Source organism: Pyrus communis, chromosome 12, assembly GCF_963583255.1.
Source record: "Pyrus communis chromosome 12, drPyrComm1.1, whole genome shotgun sequence".
In the NCBI taxonomy this organism is placed as follows: Eukaryota; Viridiplantae; Streptophyta; class Magnoliopsida; order Rosales; family Rosaceae; genus Pyrus; species Pyrus communis.
The window spans coordinates 14,365,600-14,388,467 of record NC_084814.1 but is presented as its reverse complement, the minus strand read 5'-3'; the positions used below and the strand labels follow the sequence as shown (position 1 = coordinate 14,388,467).

Genomic DNA, 22,868 nt, shown 5'->3' with positions numbered 1-22,868 from the left:
TCAGGGTAATTCGACATCCTAAATCCGTTTTCCCAAAGTCAATCGTTTTGATAAGGTGAGTGGACCCCTTCCAAAACGCATAATTTACTATTAGAAATGCATACATGAAAAGCATGATTTAATGGTTACATTTTATGAAACGTTTATGAGTAAATTAGATTTACGCTTTATGATATTCATGCTTTATCGATTTTGACATTCTTCGTAGTGTATATGATTGATGACTATATACTACGAATAGGTTTTACAATATGACGTTGTAGCTACCGAACTCCGATTAGGATAGATATATATATATGTATATTATAGAAATTGTACTTTCTCCCTACGGGCGATTGATATCTATATTAGCTTCGGTTGGGTGATGTAGGGGCCTATGGGTCGAATGATATCTATATTGGCTTCGGTCGAGTGATGTAGAGGCCTACAGGTTGAATGATATCTATTTATTGGCTTCGATCGGGTGATGTAGGGGCCTACGGGTTGAATGATACTTATATTGGCTTCGGTCGGGTGATGTAGAGGCCTACGGGTTGAATGATACTTATATTGGCTTCGGCCAGGAGATGTAGTGCCTACGGGGGGAAGATACTTGTATTGGCTTCTGCCAGGAGATGTAATGCCTACGAGTGAATGATATACCTATGGGCGAATGAAATATTATATATATGTATATGCCTTATATATATTTAGACATACACACACACACCATTACTAAGCATACTATATATGATATATGTTTTATGAAAGGTTTTATGGCATGCTAGGGTTTTTGGAAAAACCTATTACCTATTATGCTACACGAGTTTTCTAAACCTGGGGGTTAGTACGTTAAAGTTTAACTGTTTTATTACTACTTATATATCAACTTGGTCCACTTATGTTTTGTTTTGTGCCCCCTCAAGACTTAGAATCGAGGCGCACAATCCCACCATCAAGGCACTCCCGCATCGGCATCTTCGAGTCCTCTTAGTGTAGGACCCATCTCTTTGTTCATTCAATTTTATATTATTCATTTTTAGTGTCTATGATTAGTTGTATGCTCTGAACACTTTCCATAATTGCATAATCATTGTATTTAAATTTATAAGTATTGTTCATATTTATCATCTCTCGTGCATCATAATATGGCTTCATCACCTTCGGTTTTTAACTAGCAAGTGCCTACCCTGGTGTGGAGAATATCAGGGTCGGGCGTGTCACTGAAGTATACACTCACCTCCCTTATCATTTCTTATCTTCTTGAGCTTGTGCCCAGATTGTAGTTCAACCACTGTTTTGAACTTCTTGGATATGTTGAACAACTCAGACTTATGCCTCATGAAATATACCTAACACATTTGAGTATGATCATCTATGAAGGTTAGGAAATATATGATGCCACTTGCTGTTGCAATTTGAAAATTTAGGTGACCGTGCCTCCTATGCCATAGCCAAGTAGTCTATGTGACACTTGCTCTTAGTGAGTTGGTTCATGGTAATTTAGTAACTGTGAGAAACTTCTATTTGCAATCATTTCAACTCTGGTAACCAAATTCTCCAAGTTCCTGTCATCAAAGACCTCTACCATTAAGTCACCAAAGAGTAGAAAATAGCCATGTAGTATCATTTAGCCTACACTCCACAAGTTCATATCAAGTCTAGGCACCAACATGACTTCTTTGATCTATCTTCTGGCTTTGTTTGTTTCAATCACAAATATGCCTTTACCAGTGGCTCTCACAAGTTGTCCATTACCCATTTTAACTCTACTAGTGAATTCTCTATCAATGTGGATGAGTAGAGACTCATGTGCAGTTATGTGATTGCTGGACCCACTATAATTGTACCAGACATCCTTATTTTTCCCAATTATAGTGATATTGCAAGCATAGAGATAGAACACATTTATCTCCTCCTCAGCTTTGTGTGCATAGTTCACCAATTGATTTCCCTTAGAACCACTGTCTTTAGGCAAATGACCAAATCTCTTACATCTGTGATACTTGTGTTTTCTCTTAAGCCAACAAACACCAAGGTGAGCTTTATAACAGATTTTGCAGAAAGACTTTGTACCTTATGCACCATTGTTTCCAGCACCACTATTTCTTGTAGGCAAGCTTGGTTTTCTTTCTCCCTTTTTACCTTTTCCAAGTCTTCTTCTGTTGCTTGAAATTAATAATTGATCATCTGAGCTGCCTTTTCTAGGACTGGCACTAAGAGACCGAAAAGCTTTTTCTGTGGTGCATCAACATGCCTCTCTAGCCTTTGCTCAAAAGATTTCAAAGAAGCCATCACTTCTTATGCATCAAGTGTGTATGTGTCCTTGGTTTCTTCTATAACATTCACTATCAAATCATAGGGTCTTGTCAAACTGATTATAAATTTCCGGACTAGTCTCTCCCTAGACAATTCTTCCACAGAGTTTTCATTTGATTCACAATATCAAACAGTGTAGTAAAATAGTCCTTGAGAGGTTCATCGTCCCTCATGCGTGTATATTCAAAATCACATCTACGAGATAGAAGTTTTACTTCGGTTACTTTCTTGTCATCTCTGTACCTTTTTTGCACCGAGCAATTTTGGTCGTCTCTTCATTTGATATTCGAGGAAAGACGGTATCTGAAAGTGCCCCTTATATTATTCTCAAAGCTTTGACATCCCTTATCACATTATCTCTCAATGTAATTTTTTAGCTATTGAGAGTTCTTCTTCATCCTGGGTCTCGTCATCTGACTCTGGTTCTTCATGTGTGTCACTCGTTTCCTACTCTTCCCTATTCAGTTCTTGATCATTTTTATGCTGTGTATTGTTCTCACTTTCACTTTTATATGTTTATCATCTCCAGCTCTCCTTCTAATATCTGCATACTATTCGGCATCTGCTATGTGCTTGACATGATTTTCTAGATTACAGATAATTAACAACCTATCACAGTAATTTATCTGATTTACATATTTCTTTGAGGGCGATTTGCGGTCATATAGACCTGACCATTTGATATGCATTCCACTAATATAAAGTAGTATCATTAAATTGAACATTCAAGCCATCGATCACTCAATTTGTTACTATTAATTTGTTCGTTAAACCTTAAATTTAGTGAGTTATTTGTTCCAATACTCAATAGCAAACGAGGACGCTAGGAAACTAGACTGGCATTCTAGCAAAACAAGGGGAAGAATCACTTTTCTCAATAGAAAGCATATATTTCTGGTCATTTATCCACCAAGAATCATATAAGCACAGTTAAAAAAACCCAGTTTAAAACACTTGAAAAGCGTATATCCACTTGTTAGCTGCTTGAACTAGCTAGAACATTATCAATTCTATTGTTGAATACAATTTCCCTTTAAGAAGCTGCTTAGCATGGTTTCATGACTCTACTCTCCTTTCCAGTACTTCAATACTCTTTGGCCGCATATTGCACCAGTCTTCTATAGGACACATGCACATGTTTCCAGTGCAACAGCATTCTCTATCATGTACTAGTTCAGAATCATCTGGGCTGCCATAGTACCCATATACCTCCCCTTCCCTAAGGTTATGATGGAATTCTTATACGAGTATCTCATAAGTTGGATATAAATACTTTATCAATTAGCTTATTTTATCTAAAGTAGCCATATGTATCAACATAAGGTGGATGATACAGAGGTAATTGTTTTAATGGATTCTTGATTCGAATTTCTAATTGGGGTAGTCTCAAACTTTCAATTTAGTCATTGAATGGCCACAAAGATGCAGATATTTTATAACAGAAAGTTTCGGACATTAATATGGCATCTTATAAGATGATGTTGTTACCAAATTCCAACTTTATCTTGATTTGTTTAAAATGTTCTCGAAGGTTAAATCCATGGTTTGGTTCTATTTATATTCTTATTTTTGTTCTTCAAAGAAAAGAGAAAGTGATCAGAAAACTGTCTCCTGAATCATGTGTATGCTTACTGCATTTCCTGATTTTCTTGTACTCGGATTAATGGTTGACCTTATGATAGCTGGCATTTTAGCGACATCATTTCTAAGAATACTGAATGAAATAGTCCACATCGTGTTTGAAAGTTTCCATAACTGTTCCGAAAGATACTATCTGCATTTTAAAGTCAATTGTAACAATACTGAATGTCGTTATGTGTAATGTATAACATAAATTACTAGGACTTTCAGTGAAACTTGTTTGCTTTAAATGGTTAGTGGACTTTATGTGCTTTTTAAAGTAATCAATATCGGTCTGTGCATTCATCTGCATTTCAAGTACAATCCTTTAAGCATGTTTTGTCTGTTTAGCTTAGTGAACCTTTACGTTAAGAGTTATTAGCGAGGGCATCATTTTTGTGACATCCTTATTTATAACTTTAGCAATTTCAAACTCTAGTTTTCTCAGAAAGCACATTTTGGAGTGCCCGTGGTCAGCATGCAACAATTCTTCTTAAGTTAGAAAAGTTTCCTAGTCTGGAATCAGGTAAATGGAAACAATGCATTTTTCTACTCAACCCTACTTTGTATGTAAAAAAAAAAAAAAAAAAATTGTCCCAGAAGTAAAAACACTGAACACATAGGTATCGTCGTTAACTCAAACTAGCTAAGAACGTTCCCTGTTCCAGAGTGATTGTCTATGAGGATCTTTATTATCATGCTGCACATAGAAAATCGTCCATGTACCTCTTAATTCTAAATTACTAAATGGTTCTAAATGGTTCTGATCCATTTTTTTCTATATTCCTTATAAAAATTTCATCTCTAAATGCCGTACACATAAACAACGTTTTGACTTCCTAAGTTTCCTAGCATTTAATTATCAGTAAGACATTGACATTGGTATTGGAAGGTCACATTCCGAAAATTGTAATGGTGTTAAAACTTGTTTCCTAAGCTAGAGCATTCCATAGTTTGTTCAAGTTCTATTTTGAACACGAGTTCAATGCCTTTCCATTAATGCACAGTACCTGGTTTTGACCTTTGATGGTTGAAGGTACAATCTCTTCTACAATGGCAGGGAACAACGAATCCAAAGTTAGAAATTGGGCGGATATGGACTACAATATCCTTATGAGGATATTTATGACCTTGAATTTTCTGGATGTGATATTTGTTTCTTTCGTTTGTAAATCCTGGAATGCAGCTTGCTGCAATCCAATACTTTGGGAAACGCTTGACCTGACTCTGCTCAAGTTTAACATCTGTAATACTCCTCGAAGATTGACCACTTGGTCTGATAATAAATCAAGCGAAAGACTACTGAAAGTATTGAAGAGTGCTTTATGTCTCAATTGTGGAAATTTATCTTCCTTGGTTTTCCATTTCTCTTTATTCATAAACGATGACCACTTGATATGTGCAGCCAAAAGGTATTGGTTTCCATTTCCCTGCATTCATAATAACAAACGTTTTGTTTTGAAACATAAAGTTTCTGATAATGTTGAAGCCGGACTAATACTGATTTCTGCTTCCTTGCAGAACCCCAGGCCTCAAACAACTGGTTCTATCAAGTGGGAACCTGATGAAATAGAATTGATTTGAAACAGCTGTCAGGAATTGGGTAGGACTTGAATCATTGGTTGTTGCATATATTGATTTTCCTTTTCAAATCATGAAGCTAGTTGGAAGCTAATGCAAGTTTGAGGACCTCTAGCTGAGAAAGAGAGCATGAAAGACGGGTGAGGCGGGTCAACTGACATTGTATATTTCATGAAATTTCCAGGAGTTAACTCAAAAAGTCGTACATTTCTAAGAAGCAAGTTCGTATTGAATCCATCATAGAGAAAGGAACCAAGGTTCGGCGTGCATCACAAATCTTGATCCCTTGGATTTCGCCACACCTATAAATGCTTGAATGCAATGGATGGACCCAAAAATCTTAGATTAACCAACTTTGTGCATGCCTACTTCCAAGCTCAAGATCTTAAGTCTGCAGTGCACAACGGTGCACAAGAAAGCTTTGGTTTTTATAAGGATCGAAATGGAGGATTTGGAAGTGCTGAATGTGTCTCACTGCACATTTATAGACGATTCTGAGCATCCCAGATACTCTTATAGATTCGAACAACTTGGTGAGTCTATCGTTGCACAAGCCTCGTGGCTCAAGGAGTTTCTTGTATGTCCGAGACAACTGTGTGATATGTGTGCGGGTGTAGATGAAGATGAAGAGGTGTCCATATGGCATAGATTTGAAAAAGAAATTTGGAGTAAGGATAAGGTAAGTTCGCTTTCATTTTGATAGACAATATGAGAGGCACACCGTGATTGCATCTGAGGAACATACTGTAAATGAAGTTGTTGTAAAGGGTGATGCATCGTGTATAAGAGCTTATCCTACAAAGAGTAGTGTTCACTATGAGGGATTTTTCCATCCGTTGTTATCATCGCAAAACATAAGAACTTATGTATTAGAATGTCTAATAAATGTTTTGTTACCTAGCAAATTGTTACTAATAACGGAAGCCTTTAAGGGGAGGGATCCCCATTTTTCAAACCAAATAGGGACACCCTCTTGGCCGTTAGATTTGGCTTTAATGAAATTCTATGATTGAGATTCTGTGGTTTGTGATTTAATCTCAACCACAAAATTTCATTAAAGCCAAATCTAATGGTTAAGAAGTTGTCCCCATTTTTTTTTTAAATGGAAATCCCTTCCCTTAAAGGCCCTATACTAATAACTGAATCTGTTGATATAAAGAAATATTCGATTTTGGACATAAAGAAAAAGAATATCATTTGAATGAACTCGGCTAAGCTCAGGTTTGCTCATGTTTTGTGCTTGCTTCTAGGTTCTCACAAAATTTCTCAGCTAGTGCGGTTAGAGTGTTTCAATCCATGGATGGATTTTCTTTTATTTTTATTTTTATTTTTTATACAACGATATACTAGTGATGATGAATTTCATCAGATCATAATAACTGTAGTACTAGTGGGGATGTTGAAGAGCGATCTTCAGCTTTTCGCCCATTAAGTGATTTGTTAAATGCGAGTGATGAGTATCCATCATTCGTTGACCATTTGAGTGAGATTTAAGTAGGCTTTACACCTATGTTTGGTATGTCGGAAACAGAACTTGAGAATGAGAAAGTGTTGCATTTCAAATGTTTCGTACGTCCAGACTCAGGGAAGTTGTTTCCTAACCTCGAAAAAATTGCCTACATGTTTTTGGACCTAAATTTGCCATCCCTGTTCAAGTCCAGTGAAAGTGCGTTCGAGTTTGAGTGAGCATCAAGTTCAAGTCGTATGAGAGCGCAGCACGTTTGAGTCGAGTGACGGCACATCGCGTTCGAGTCAGATAGGACCAATTCACTATTATACCATTTTGGTCCAAAGGAGATTTACAAGATTAGCCAAATTAGTAATTGTGATGGAGGAGGAATAAAGTTTTCAAATTCAAATCCTCGGCATGAAATTTGGAGATCGTCAAAGTCAGACTTGTATTAATTTAAAGACAAATCTGATGGAAACAATCAAGGTTGAGTAGAATTGTAACGCGTAATTAAAAAAAGTTTAAACTACTATAAATAAGACCGTCTAGCTCATTGTTAGTGGTCCCCTACTATAAATAAGACCCTATATGCTTTTATGTTTATTTTCTCCTCCTAGATGTATACTTGCACTTTCAATTCCTAGTGTAAATTTTTCTTTCCAATTGTAAAATAATTCAGATTTTTTTTTGCTTGCTTCTCGCACTTAACGTGTTTATTTTAATTTATTTTCTCATAATTTATTTCATTACAATATAATTTTTCACATTTTATTTTTTTGCAGTAGAAGTATTGTAATTCAATTGTGTATCAATTCGGTCCATTCGACCAGTTCGTTTCGGTTGTTCAATTCATCTTCTCATACATCTCATCTTACCACTTTCACAACCACATCAACCACTATTTTCTTGCACCCAAGGCACATAGAACCTACAACTGAGACGCGTTTCTTCCTCGGTCACAATTGTTTTGAAAAAAGTCAAACAAAGTGCAAATAACATTTTACTCACTCAGCCCCTAGGTTGTGAGTTGGTGCGCCCGCAACACAAACTTGAAATGTTGGAACTAAATGAATCTCTGCCATTGAGCTTGTCTTAATCAGTAAAGAAGATGAATTGCAACCACATAAACCACTATTCAGTTTGAATGCCAAATAGAATTAGGTAATGAGTTTGTCTTATAACCATATGTAATACTTCATTAGAGTGTGTTGTAGGGCTTGGATTGAACTCAACAGATGATACTGATTAGGCAGCTTAAAGATAAGCTTATACTAGATCAATGGTGGAATCCAATGTGAGAAATCAATGAAATCATCACTGTAGTAGCGGCAACGTTTTGCATTGCACACTCTCTGCAACATTCTTTGTGTTTTTATCAATCTTTCCTTTAAAATCAACAATTTCTTCATTGATTTTAGCATGGCCTTAGAGATCTGTTTGATTCGAAGAATTGGGCGTGTCTTTAAAGCTATGAGAGAGGGAAAAAGGGAGACCCAACGAAGGAGAAAATTCGACTCTTCTCATATTCGAGTCTCATATGGTTGGGTCGAGTGGCGACGAGCTCTGTGCTCCAGTATACAATGCGGAACTACGATCGGGTGCATTCAATTGAAAACCATTTCAAATCTTACAACGTGTGGGACTATGTCGAATCTGGGTTTGAAATACCAGAACAGGAAGAGATGGTGCACACACTGTTGGACAACATATTATTCTGAAAGAAAACCAAATGACGGACACAAAAGCTCTTGGAATAGTACAAGGAGTCATTTGAAACACCAGTTTTGGCGAATTTCAACTGTCGAGACAACCAATTAATGCAGCTTCAGACATCCTGCAACAAGAATTTTGTGGTCATAAAAAGGCTAGAACTGCTAGACTTCAAGGTTTAAGAAGAGATTTTGAGCATACTAGGATGAGAAATGATGAATCCTTGTCCAACTGTCTAACTAGAATGTTTGAAATTATCAACCAAATGAAAACATGTGGTGAATACTTGTCTAATCAGAGGATTTTTCAAAATATTCTCATTAGTTTGCCAAGGATTTGGAAACTATTGAAGCTCACGAGGTTATCAGTACTCTTAAAGGCTATGATCAATGCCTTGATATGCATGATAGGAACACAAAAGATGTGATAGAAAGGACTTTTGCTGGTTTGAGCATTAGTGCTAAAGAAGGGCAAACATGCAGTCAGAGCTAAATATAAGAAATCCTGGAAAGAAAAGGATAAAAAGTGGGATAACAAATCCACCCAACGAGTGAAGCAAAACAAATGGCAGTGAAACTGCTAAGAACAAGTGAAAAATCTGTCAAAAATTGCACCATGGTGTGTTGGCTTAAGGGAAAACTCAAGGGTACCAACTCTAATGATTTGGACATTTGGCCTTGCAATACAACGAGGAATCAGTTGGCTAACTATGCACATAGAGTTGAAGAGGAAACAAACATGTTTTATGTCTGCAACGTTACTTCAGTTAAGAAAAAGAAAGATATTTGGTACATAGATAGTGGTTGCATTAATCACATGATAGCAATTACCAAAAAATGGGAAATGGAACATTGATGGAAGGTTTAGTGGCAAGGTGAAGATAGTGGTTGCTTACCTACATTGATGGAAGGTTCAGTGGCAATGTGAAAATGGGCAGTTAGTGGAAGCAATTGGCAAGGGGACACTTGTTGTTGAGACTAGAAGAGGCAAGAGGTTTAACAAGGAAGTGATGTTAGTGCCTGGCCTTGATGAAAATTTGTTAAATGTCTGTCAAATGATCATCCATGGTTATTTCTTGTTATTTGGTGATAACATGGTTCAAATATTTGGTGATAGAAGCCTTTAAAACTCGGTTCCAAGGGTTAAGATGACTAAAAATAGTTTTATTGCCTTGAAAGCTGAGATCACAGATTGCACTAAACTTTGGCATCAGAGATATGGACATTCGAACTACCAAAGTTTGAATGATCTACGAGTATGGTTAGTGGATTGCCAGAATTGAAGAATACAGAGGAGTTATGTGAAGGATGCACATTTGGCAAGCATCATAGAGAAGGATTTGAAAGTGGAAAGTGTTCGAGATCCCCTTACAATTGAGAGTTTTTGGTTCAATCTGTTATGCACAGATCCCCTTACAATTGAGACATAAGTATGATGAAAACAACAACAAAGGCATTTTCATGGGATGCGGAAATTATGAGAAAAGGTACATAGTTTTGAACTTGAACATTTAGAAGATAAAATCTTAAGAGATGTTATTTTCAATGAAGAAGTCACATAGAATTGGGAAACAAATTTTGAAGTGAGAATCACAACATCACTCCACATTAAGGAGATTGACATTGCACCTATAATTGAAGCTGAAACACTAATTCAAAATACTCCTCCACAGTCACCTCAGACATCTCAAAGTTCAACCCCTCATTTAATACCACAGAGTACAAAATCATATGGAAGTACTCATAATTCAACACCACTGAGGATGAGAAATCTCAGTGATATAAGTGCTACCTGCAATTTCTGAACATGAGACATTTGAAAAGGCTGTGAAGGATACTGCATGGCAGAAAGAATGAAACTTGAGATTTGGTGAATAGACCAAGTGACAAGCAGATAGTTGGAGTGAAATAGGTCTATAAGACCAAACTCAATCTGGATGGAATTGTGCAAAAATATAATGCAATGCTAGTTGCCAAAGGTTACTCGCATCAACTAGGAGTAGATTTAAACATTTGCAACTTTGGCTAGGCTTACCACAATAAGAACTCTAATTGCACTTGCAGCACATAAAAGATGGAAGCTTTATCAATTGGATATAAAATCTGCTTTCCTAAATGGAACACTAGAAGAAGAAATGTATGTTGATCAGCCACTCAGGTTTGTAGTTCCAAATGAAGTGGAGAAAATCTTTAAGTTGAAGAAAGCTTTATGTGGACTAAAGCAAGCCCCAAGAGCTTGTTACAGTGAGATTGATTCATATTTCAATCAATGTGGGTTCAAGAAGAGTCCAAGTGAAGCTACACTTTACTCAAAATTTGGAACTACCCAGGTATACTTATGATGTCTCTATATGTGGATGATGTTGTGTTCACATGAAGCAATGATGAAATGATTACTAAGTTCAAAGAAGATATGATGAGAAAATATGAAATAACAGATTCAGGACTTTTTGCGTCATTTCCTTATAAATGAAGTGATTCAAAGTTCCAGTGGACCTGCAGAAGTATACAGAACTTTGCTTGACAAGTTTGAACTACAAGGATATAAATATGTTGCTACTCCACTGATCGCAAATGAAAAGTTGAGTAAAGATGACAGTTCAGGCCTTGCAGATGAGACTCTCTACATCATACTAGTAGGCGGTTTAAACTGAAAGGATATAAATATGTTTCTACTCCACTAATCGCAAACGAAAAGTTGTGTAAATGTGGCGGTTCTGGCCTTGCAAATGAGACTCTTTACAACAAAATATTTGGCAGTTTACTCTACTTGACAGCAAGTAGGTCATACATCATGTTTGTTGCTAGTTTGCTATCAAGGTTCATGCGTAATTCAACCAAATTGCATATGGGAACAACTAAGAAGGTCCTAAGGTATTGTTGACCCTAAAAACTACCAAGCCTACGTGGCACACAGGCCGAGTAATCAATAAGCTAACTACGTCATACGGTTGCGTGCGAGGTGTGCCAACTTGTTGGCCGAGCTCGGCCGGGGAGTAAAATGTGTTGATGTCGCGTTGGGCGCGCTGCTAACTTCTTGATCTTGCGGCCGTGACCGAGGAAGAAACACGTCTTGGCCTTTGGGTTCTAGAACCTGAAGACAAGGCTGCTAGTTCTACAAATTTCAATATCAAATTCGGCTCTCAATGTGCTGAATGTAGTAACCTGTAACACTTCACTTCGCCGAGAAGACTAATGAGATGACTTCTGCCAATAAGGATTTGAAAATCCTTCTCGACCGAGACTTGGATAGATAACCAGTCGGCCTCGATGCAGATCTGTTTATCCAAACTGAAGGTGCTCCGTGATCAGCTGATTCTACGGCAACAATGTTGTTTATCCAAATTGAAGATGTCGCTGGTTGCCTTCACAGTGCTGTTTATCCAAACTGAAGATGTGTTGGCAGAAAAAGAAAATAAAAATCTCAAGGTGTTTGAGAGGTTTCGCGTAGAGTGAAGGTTTGCGCAGGACAATTTGTGTGTTGAATTGGAGGGTTATCAACGTTGCACAGCCTCATGTATTTATAGTACTATTTGCTTGCTAGCCATGCTGAAGATTATCTGCCCCGGCATCAAAGCAATCAAAATAATATTCCTCAGAATATTATCTTTAATAACCTCACGAATTACCATCCTCCTAAATTTGTTTGCGAGATCGAGACCACATGCATGCTTGAATGATAATTGGCGATTAATCTATGCTATTGGAGACCATGTGAGGACTCTGCATACTAATCCCAGAAGCCTTGCCTTATCCAATCCAAAGCCGTCACTCAAAGTCAAAGACTCCCAATGCAACTACAAACTTTCTTCTTCCACCATGTATGTCCATATGCATGCAAGGTAAATTGCAATTTAATTGCAATATCACTGGAGATATCATCATTTAATTATTCTCAATTCTTATCTTTTGCATGCCCTAAAAGAGACCATGTCCATTTCGAACTATACTTCCCTTCAGACGGCACCATGATTATCACTTTTCAATGATAATCATCACCAACTCTTTGCTTGGTCAAGTTCCAACTTCATCCATTCTGATCCATGCAGAACATACTAATCCCTTTTAAGTGTCTTTGTGCTGATCACTCCACACATGCACGAATTGTATGGAAAGTCTCTCACCCTCATGCATATGCATCACGCATGGCCAAACAGGTATATGGGACTATTGATTTTGGAATTGGCTATGAAAAGGGAGAAACTATTATACTTGTAGGATTATGTGATAATGACTAGGGAGACAGTGAGGATAATATGAGAATCCAGTCTTTTATCAAAAGACTAAACACATCAAGAGGAAATTTCATTTTATCAAAGAAGCCTTGCAAGAGAACTTCATTTAGAGGGGAGTGTTGGAACTAAATGAATCCTGCCCATGATCATGGCTTAGTTAGCAAGGAAGTCCAAAAAGGTCAAACGGCTAGTTTCAGTTTGAATGCTAAATAAAATTAGGTGATGATTTTTGTCTTATAGCCACATGTAAGACTTAGATTAAAGTGTGTTGTAAGGCTTAGATTGAAACCAACAGCTGGTAGTGATTAGGCAGCTTAGAGATAAGCTTGTACTACACCAATGGTAGAATCCAACATGAGAAATCAATGAAAGCATCACTTCAGTAGCAGCAATGTTTTGCACTGCCCATTCTCTGCAACATTGTTTATGTTTTTGTCAATCTTTCTTTATCAAAACCAACAATTTCTTCACTAATTTTAACATGAAGGGCCAAAAGATCCAGAAATCCTCTGTTTGTAGCTAAGGCCGATTTTGAGACAAACAACATGAAAACGTCCTATGTGAATGCTTGGTCTAGCATCTATATACAACATGTTTTTGCCATATACAATCTTTTTAGAAAAGCGTCTTAGGTGAGGGCCTTGTCTAACACCCGTCTACATGTAGTGAGGCCGGATTTCTTTTCAACTTATGATTTTATTCATGCAGGTTTTGAATTATTAACTACTGTGTTTGAGACTATCTAAGTGTCTGGACGATTTGCAACTATTAGGATATTTAGAAAAGTAATTTGATATAATTTTGGTTGAAGGGCAGTCCCTAAAATTGACGAAGGCTTCTTGTGATTAATAATTTTAATTTCACTTAGGATGAATACTACGTCTTAAGGGTTGCATGGTTTTTTAAAAGTTTTTCATAAAGCTAATGAGTCTTGCATGTTTAGATTTGATCTGAATACCACAAACGGATTGCATGTTTGATATACGTTCTAGATTGGGAGTCCAAATAGAGTATAATTTAGGAAAACCTAACCTTCAAAATATGTGTGTATAAGTTATAAGTAATTGGGAGAACTACGTATAATATAAAAGTGACAGTGCAACCCTGGTTCTTTACAACTTCATTTTAAAAATTGTTTTTGTTTGTTTTTTCCTACTTGCTGATTTCTTAAGTTCTTTTTAATATATTCGTTTTTCCTACCTTAGGTCTTAAAATGAACCTTTTTCCAAAACTTTCTTTAACGAATTAATTAAGATTTGATTTTAATATAAATTGTTTTAATAATCCATGTAGAGAACGACCTTGCTAAAGCCGACTATACTACGACTACCTTGTTTCTCTTGCAAGTATTTTAGGTGTTTTTAACCCTTTTTGAATGTGTGATAAAAATCCTATCATGAAGCATCAACAAGTACACAAAATGAGTGCAGCGAAGATGAGAATATTTCATTGGATGTGTGGGCACTAATAGGTGCATTATTTATCATATTTTCATGTTAATAATCCATAGGTTTTGTTAAGGAATTGATTATAAAAGAGCCTTATTACTTTCCTTTTCTCAATTTCAGCCAATCTACGCATGCATGACGTTTCTGGTGATAATTCGACTTTCCGGAGGATGTTTTATGCAAAGCCAATTGGAGAAGGAAGCTAAGAGGCTGAAGATAGTTTTGTGTCCAAATTTCATAATTTTCCATGGAGCCATTCATTCCAGTTTTACAAATCAATTCCGTAGAAGTTGTTTTCCTGTCAGAATTTTGTAGCTGTGGGAGAATGAAGATTTGGAGACTTTCCCGATTTTTCCTAGTGACGTTGGATACATGCTTGGAAAGATAAGAGATAAAGCTACGTTTCTCATATTTTTACAGAATTTTTGAGAAGATAAATCGACCCCAAAACTAACGTGCAAGGCAGATGACATGTTTCCCAAGTCAACAAGGATTCTTTCCTAATTTTATTTTACATGATCATTCTCAATTTTATTTTATACAAATAACCAATGTTACTATGATTAGCTTTTAACTTAGAGAATTATATGTGGATTTTAAGTGAAAACTTATTGAACCTTTGTGAGATTTTGAGCCTGTTGCATATTCTTTCTTGTGAGTTTCATGATAGCATTATCATTCACTAGAACTTGCTCCAATATCTGTCAAGGCGAAATCCTATGTCATGCAACATTAGAGAGATGATCAAGGCCATGTTTGGATCGTTTGAGCTTTTCTAACGAACCTTTTATGTTATATTATCCCTAGTTACCCTTTTGAAGCCTTTTCTTTCATTACCCATATTCATCCTTACCTATTTAACCTATATTAGCCATACCCTATAGCTTAGGAGATATCAAGTGGATGTCAATGAAGATAAAGGTTGGGTTCTACAATAAAGAAGTGGCGTGTACCGAGGTACCATGTGTAGTATTATTTATTTTATTCTTCTTTGGAAAAAAAAAAAGAATCAAAGAAAAACAGAGAAAATAAAAAAAATCAAAAGAATTAGAAAAGAAGAGTTTGAAATTGTTCCATCCCTTCGACATGAGTCTTGGACGCCAATAATAGAAGACCCAAGTTTCAAAAGAGGGTCGACCAAGTTACATTATGAAGATATCTTGGTATTTCTTAAGCTTTAGTTTTTCCATATCCTTTCTTTGATAGCTCATACCCTAGCCTATCGTTACTACCCTTGTAAAGACCTTTGATCTTTGGTGTTGCATTGATTTACATTAGTGGAGAGTTGATATGATGAACAAGCTTATGGGGTTTTGTATTGCATATCATGATTTGAGTGAAACACTTTGCCCTTTAATGTGTGATTTCTTTCTGAGTGATATTCATGGTGGATAATTTGAAGTGGAAGCTTTGGTTTGCATATACCTATCTAGGTTGAGTAAGTTGTATTGATATTGGTTATTTCACTCATTACACTTGAGAATGTTGTGTAAGGTTTGGTTAATTCTATTTTGAAAAATGTTTAATTCTCTTAAGTTTGGTGACTGTCTCTTGATTGCTTTGAGGCTAATTTATGGAAGGTCTATTGTTTCATTGTTGTTTTTTATTTTTGTTTTGCTCGACGACTAGCAAAAGCAAAGTTTGGGGGTATTTGATAGGTGCATTATTTATCTTATTTTCATGTTAATAATCCCTATATTGTGTTAAGGAATTGATTATAAAAGAGCCTTATTACTTTCCTTTTCTCAGTTTCAGCCAATCTGCGCATGCAGGACGTTTTTGGTGATAATTCGACTTTTCGGAGGATTTTTTATGCAAGGCCAATTGGAGAAGGAAGCTAAGAGGCCGAAGATAGTTGTGTCCAAATTTCATAATTTTCCATGGAGCCATTCATTCTAGTTTTACAAATCAATTCCGCAGAAGTTGTTTTCCCGTCAGAATTTCACAGCTATGGGAGAATGAAGATTTGGAGGCTTTCCCGATTTTTCCTAGTGATGTGTGGATATATGCTTGGAAAGATAAGAGATAAAGCTACGTTTCTCATATTTTTACAGAATTTTCAAGTAGATAAATCGACCCCAAAACTGGCGTGCAAGGCAAATGACATGCTTCCCAAGTCAACAAGGATTCTTTCCTAATTTGTGTCATTAATTGTTTAAGAGTTTGTTTTAGTTTAGGAGTCTTTGTCCCAAACCTTTTAGGAATTTTCTAGTATAAATAAGTGCCCGAAGCTCTCTCTATCACCCATACACCATACTACCATTCACCATCTCCGGAATAAGTGAAGAAGAGCTTAGGGACGTACTTTGCCATGGATTCCGGGTTCTATCTTTCTTTTATTTTTATTTCTATGTGTAACTAAGTTATTTTCTAAGGTTTATGATGAAGTCATGACATGAATATTTGCGAAGTACTTTGTTGATTATTATCCGATTATATGCCATGTTAGATTCTTAATCTTTGTGGGTATTTTATTCTAGGTTCGAATTTCTAATGACTGATCACCTTTAGGAATTTTGCATTAGATACATCTATGAGGATGACCTAACATTAAGAAGAGTAGACAAACTAGTGAGGATGACCAATATCAAGCTAGTCCTACTTGGCTGACATGATTCTTCTACACTTAATGGGTTTTAATTGTATGTCTAACCAATAGGATATAATTATCATGTAGAGACACAAGACTTGATGTCTGACCACAAATTAATTCATACCTTAGAAAGAATAACCTTTAACATTGGCATGGTAATTGGATAGTAATTGGCTCTAGGAAAAGTAAATAGGATTGTTATTGGTGGATTCATAACCTTAGGCTTTCTTGTGTCGTGTGTTTGTTTTAGTTAAATGTCTTTTCTTTTTCTTGTTAATTTTAGTCTTAATCAATTACTCAATTATTCAATTATATCTATTCTTTGTTTGTTTAATGAAGTTTAGCGTGATTAATCGGTTAAATTGGTGTTGAAGTAATCCCTGTGGAATCAACCTCGTATTTGCATATATTACTACAATTGATTCGTGCTTGCGAGTTTAATTTGGTTTAAATTAATCTATTATTTAGATTAGTTTAAATACACATCAGGCACACAAAAAAAGGATAAGCTTGAGAGAGGATATCCGAGGTAAAATAGGAGTAGCTGAAATTGAAGATAATATGAGAGAAAATCGGTTAAGGTGATTTGGAAATGTGAAATGAATACCTACAGACATTCTGGTTAGAAGATACAATTACAGACAGAGGCTCATGGTCTAAGGGTAGAGGAAGACTTGGAAAGAGACCTTAAGAAAACACTTTGAGTACTTGAATATTGTAACGGAAGGCTAACTTGGCTCAAAACCGAGTTCAATGGAGTTCTATGATTCATACAACCGACTCCACTTAGGGCTGGTTTGGTATTGCTGTGCTTTGAAAAAAAGTTGATTCTGCTGTGCTGTGAAAATAAGCAGCTGTGAAATAAAGCAGTAGAGTGTTTGGTAAACTTTTTTGTAAAAGTGTTTTTGAAAAGAAAAAAAACAGTATTATAGTGTTTGGTAAACTTTTATGTAAAACAGATGTGAAAAAAAGCCGGTTTTTCAAAGCTTGTTTTTGGCTTTTTTTCATCCAAAACTATGAAAAAAAACTGAAGCTGAATGTTTACCAAACACAAAAACAGCTCCCAGCTTTTTTTTATACCAGTTTTTTTCAGAATCACCTCAGTACCAAACCAGGCCTTAGTAGGATAAGGCTTTGTTGTTGTTGTTGCTGCTGTTGTTGTTATTGATGATTGAAATGGTTCTGATACGGAAGCATAAAATGTGACAATGGAAGTCATGATCACATCATCTACATGCAAATGCAGTTTAAGCAGTCACGTCTTGTTGCACCACATGGATTACATTTTCAAGCAATGCACCATCTTCTAATGGAGCATATCTCGAAATCACCTGAGTATAAGGTTTGCCGTTATAGCATATCTAGATTATAATATTTGGTTGTATTTTATATGCATGAGTCCTAACGTTGCACCTTTCGGGTTATTGTTTTCTATACAATTCGAAGACCAGGAATTTTGTCAAGGATCTTTATTATCATGTTGCACATGGAACATCATCAATGTACCTTTTGCTTCTAAACTAATATGTTTCTGTTCTATTGTATTCTGTATTTGTAATGCGTGGACTTCCTAAGTTTCCTGGCATCTATTTATCAGTAAATGCACTACGAGATAGACATTGGTAGGAAGGTCACATTCCAAAATTGGTAATGTTGTTAGAGCTGGTTTCCCAGGCTAGACTCGAGAGCATCCCATAGTTCGTCGAAGTTCTATTCTGCACACGATTTTAATGCATTTCCTTTCTGTAAGTTTGGAAGTTAGATTCTAGAATTGCATTATCTACACTAAGGGGGAGGGGGTGGACTTAGCCTCACAATGGGTTAGTAATAATGTGGTTCAAATTCGTCTTTGATGAGTATCAAACCTAAAACCTTTCTTTTTATTTGATTACACACCTCTCACACAAAGCATGAGTAAGAGGAGATGGGGGAAAAAAAAAGAAAACTAAAGAAAAATCCAAAAAAAACCTTAGTTTGAATGAAAAAAAGACAAATAAAGGTGTAGTGAATAGTATCAGGGAAAGATAAAAATGTGGTTTTTCGTTAAAAGTGAGCAATACCAAGAGTTTTTCGTTAAAACTCTAAAAAAAAAAAAAAAAAAAGAAATAACTGTTACAATCTCACATGCTCAATATGCTTAGCAAGCTCACGTGCAATGCACAAGTACAACTTAAAATGCATCATTTGTTATGACAACTAGTGCAATCCCAGCCTATGAGTTAGTCTAATCTCAACCGTTCATTTACATTTGAACTTAACAAAGAATTAAGAATGGAACTTGGAATTCTTCACTTCAATCCAGCCTTCCATCGACCTTCCTTCACTGCAATGGCTATCCACTTTTTGCAGTCCACTTTCTGCTACAATCCTTAAATGTCACAATCTTCACTAACGTACCTTTTCCAGTAGCTTGCACTAGTTCATCGTTTCCCATTTTCACCTTGAATGTCACAAAATTTGTCAACATTGATCAGCAAGGATTCATGTGATATCATATGATTGCTACATCCATTGTCAATGTACCAAACACTACGCTTGTTTCACAACCTCTGCAGAATGGCAAGCATAGAACATAAAGGCTTCATCTTCTACATACTTAGCATGGTGAACAAGCTTATTCACCTTGCTATGGCAGGCCCGGCTATATGACCAAATTTGTCACATCTGTGACATTTAAGCTTGCCCTTGAACAAACAAGTGCCATAGTGTAACTTATCACTGTATTTGCGCACCTCCTTACCATTTTCCTTATTTCCACTGTGCTTAACAAATGCACTTGGTCTGTCAACAGTCTTAAACCCTTATTTCTTCTCCTTATTCTTCCACAATTTATTTCCCTTAGCACTGTTACCTTGTGAACCATCCTTAGGAGTTATATGTAGACTGCTAAAGGCCCTTTCAGTGACTTCACTCTCTTCAGCATGTCTAAGCAATCTCTACTCAAATCCTTTTAGAGTAGCTACAATCCCAGTATATTAATCTCATCTAGCTTCTTACTTCCCTCTGTCACAGAAACTATATTATCCTATGATGCATGGACACGGACACGGACACGGATACGGGGATACGACACGATACGACACGGGGATACGTGAAATTTCTAAAAATGAGGACACGATACGTCAAGGATACGGCAATTAAAAAAAAATATATATATATATACACACACACATATCTAAAACATTATAAAATAAGCATTCAAATTTATTTCAATAAACTCTAAACATTTAGAAAGATAGTTCATCCAATAAGCAATTAGTCTTAAAACTTGAAAAAGTAAAAAGATCATCCAAACGAAATTAAAATTAAAAAAAAAAAAAAAAAAAGTCTCATTCAACTTCCATGTTCATGATGTCTCCTCCAGTAATCAAAGTAGTCTCCTATGACGGTTCATCAAGTGAAAGGTTAGCAATATCAAGCATCCCGACACTTTCTTCACCCAAGTTTTCAAAGCCATCTCCTCCAACATCCCACAATTGAGTAATACCTTCTTTGTAGGTTGAGCTATTCCTTGATAAAAGACGAAGATTATTATGCACAAATACCAAATCCTCCGCTCTTTGTGGTGTAATCTTGTTCCTTCTTAGAGAGTGAATAAAACTATAAGTGCTCCAATTTCTTTCACAACAAGAGGAGGAACAAGGTTGTCCAAGTAGCTTCAACGCTATGGATTGGAGACTAGGTGTAGAGGCTCCATGGACAATCCACCACATCACTGGTTCCAAATGAAACCTATCATTCATAGAATCAATAGCTCCAAAGTCATTCAAGCACATAGAGAAAGAGGCATACTCCACATTGATACTTCTTCTAATTTCCTCATTGGAAAAGTATCTCTCAAAGCACTTTTTCCTTTCAGTTGTAAGCTCAACATCTCGGTGTGGAGCAACCCGACTAGGGTCTTCTTGGAGCCATTCTAAACTATAATACCTAAAATAAAAGAAATAGCACTTTAAAAATATAATCATAAAGCTAAAGATTAATTTATAAGAGTTTATAAGGATATTAGCAAAATCATTACCTTGGATTTAATGAATGCGCCAAACAATGAAGTGGTGTGCTACTTTTAGTCCATCGCTCCAATAAAATGCGATACACCGCATCAAAAAAGCTGCTTTTTTCATGTAATGCCTTGCGCTCATTCCTGTAGATAGCAGCTTTCACCTTTTCAATCATAGTATCCCACCACTCATACACCAAGTGAAGACAAGGTTTATCTGTATCAGCCATTCTAATAACCTCATATATTGGAGCTGTAAAGAAAAGAATATAATCAATCTTCTCCCAAAAGTACTCATCCAATATTTTTTGCTTCACCGACATTGCTTTAACCAAATCATCTTCTTTGTACAAAGCCCAATTCGGGCTAATCACCATTTGTTGTAAACCTTCCTTTACTTCCTTAAATCTTCTAAGCATCACAAGTGTGGAAGCAAATCTGAAAATTTTTAAAATTAGGATAGCTTATAATTGAATAAGAAAAAAAAAAAAAAAAAAGTGGAGAAAACAAACCTTGTTTCGGCAATGGAGAGTAACTTTAGTTTGCAATGTTCAGTAAACATGGACAATCTCATGCTATGGTTCATAATAAAAATTTTTATGGACCAAACATCACTAGCAATAGTTGAAATCCAATTGCAGTCATCGTACGAAACATTTGTTTGTTTCGGAGAGCATATACTCTTCAAAGCAAGATTAAGAGTGTGAACAACAGAGGGTGTCCAAAAGATATGGGGATAGTGAGCCTCAATAAGTAACCCAGCAGCTCTACAGACAGGAGCATTGTCAGTGATCACTTGAACAACATTTTCATGACCAATTTCTTTGATAGCTTCTGTGAGAAAGTTGGCAATACAATGCTTGTCTTTATATTCACCTTCACAATTAATTGCCCTCAAGAACATAGGCCCGCTTTCACAAGTTGCCATAATATTAATTAGTGGTCTCCTTTGTGCATCTGTCAACCCATCACTGCACAAACTTACACCTTTAGTGCTCCATGTGCGTTTGATTGGTTGGAGGCATTGTTCAATGTGACTCTTCTCTTGTTGCAGAAGAGTGGTTCTTAGTGCATTGTAACCTGGTGGAACATACCCTGGAAGTGTAGAAGCATGAACATATGAGTTTCGATAGTGCGGATTTCTTGCAAGGTTAAATGATAAGCCACCTGTATAAAACATCCTTGCAACCTCGGCATCACATTGATCTCGAGCTTCCTTGTTAAAAGCTTTACTGAGAGGCCCACTTGTTCCTTTTCTATTCTTTGGATCAAGATTCACTTCAGGTAGATCATAACAGAAAGAACCAGTATTGGGCAAAGACACATTCTTAAGAGCAGAACTCTTCAGCTTATATTCACACTCTCGAATTAACTTTTTCATTTCTGCAAGATTTTCATTAGTAACCTTGCTGCAAGGCGCGATCCCGTTTCCAGCCATTTTTAACAAATGATACTTGACCCTAGGGTAGGATCCTTTATAAGTTTTCTGACAATAATTGCATTTAAATTCAGTATTTCCTCCTCCTTTATTTCCCACTTTTTCGAGGTTTTTGACATACTTCCACAACGGAGTGTGATAATTTTCAACAATCTCATCCGGATTAGCATTATCATCCAGATTAGTATTATCATTCGCATGATTATCAGGATGATTCATTTTCCTAAGTCAACAAACATATAAAGTTATAAACAGTAAGAGTTAATCCATTATGAAAGCATGTACATAAAAAAACACATCATGAAAGCATATACATAAAATTATTATAATCTAAATATTCATACCACTACACAATAATATATTATAATATGCAAAATACAAGAATATTATAATAATACAAAAAGTTAAAAACAGAAAAGCAACAAGCTTCATCAGAAAAATATTATAATAATACAAAAAATTACAAACAGAAAAGCAAAAAGCTTCATCAGATTCG

At 36.1% G+C, this 22,868-nt stretch overlaps 1 protein-coding gene across 1 annotated transcript; it reads right to left on the bottom strand.

The window, feature by feature from the left end:
- Positions 1-20,314: 20,314 nt before the first annotated feature.
- Positions 20,315-22,591, bottom strand: LOC137710042 (uncharacterized). The gene is made up of 3 exons (XM_068449002.1): positions 21,447-22,591; positions 20,956-21,372; positions 20,315-20,864 (listed from the first exon to the last, which is right to left on the bottom strand). The coding sequence occupies exons 1-3, from the start codon at positions 22,589-22,591 to the stop codon at positions 20,315-20,317; spliced, it is 2,112 nt and encodes a 703-aa protein (XP_068305103.1).
- Positions 22,592-22,868: the final 277 nt, after the last annotated feature.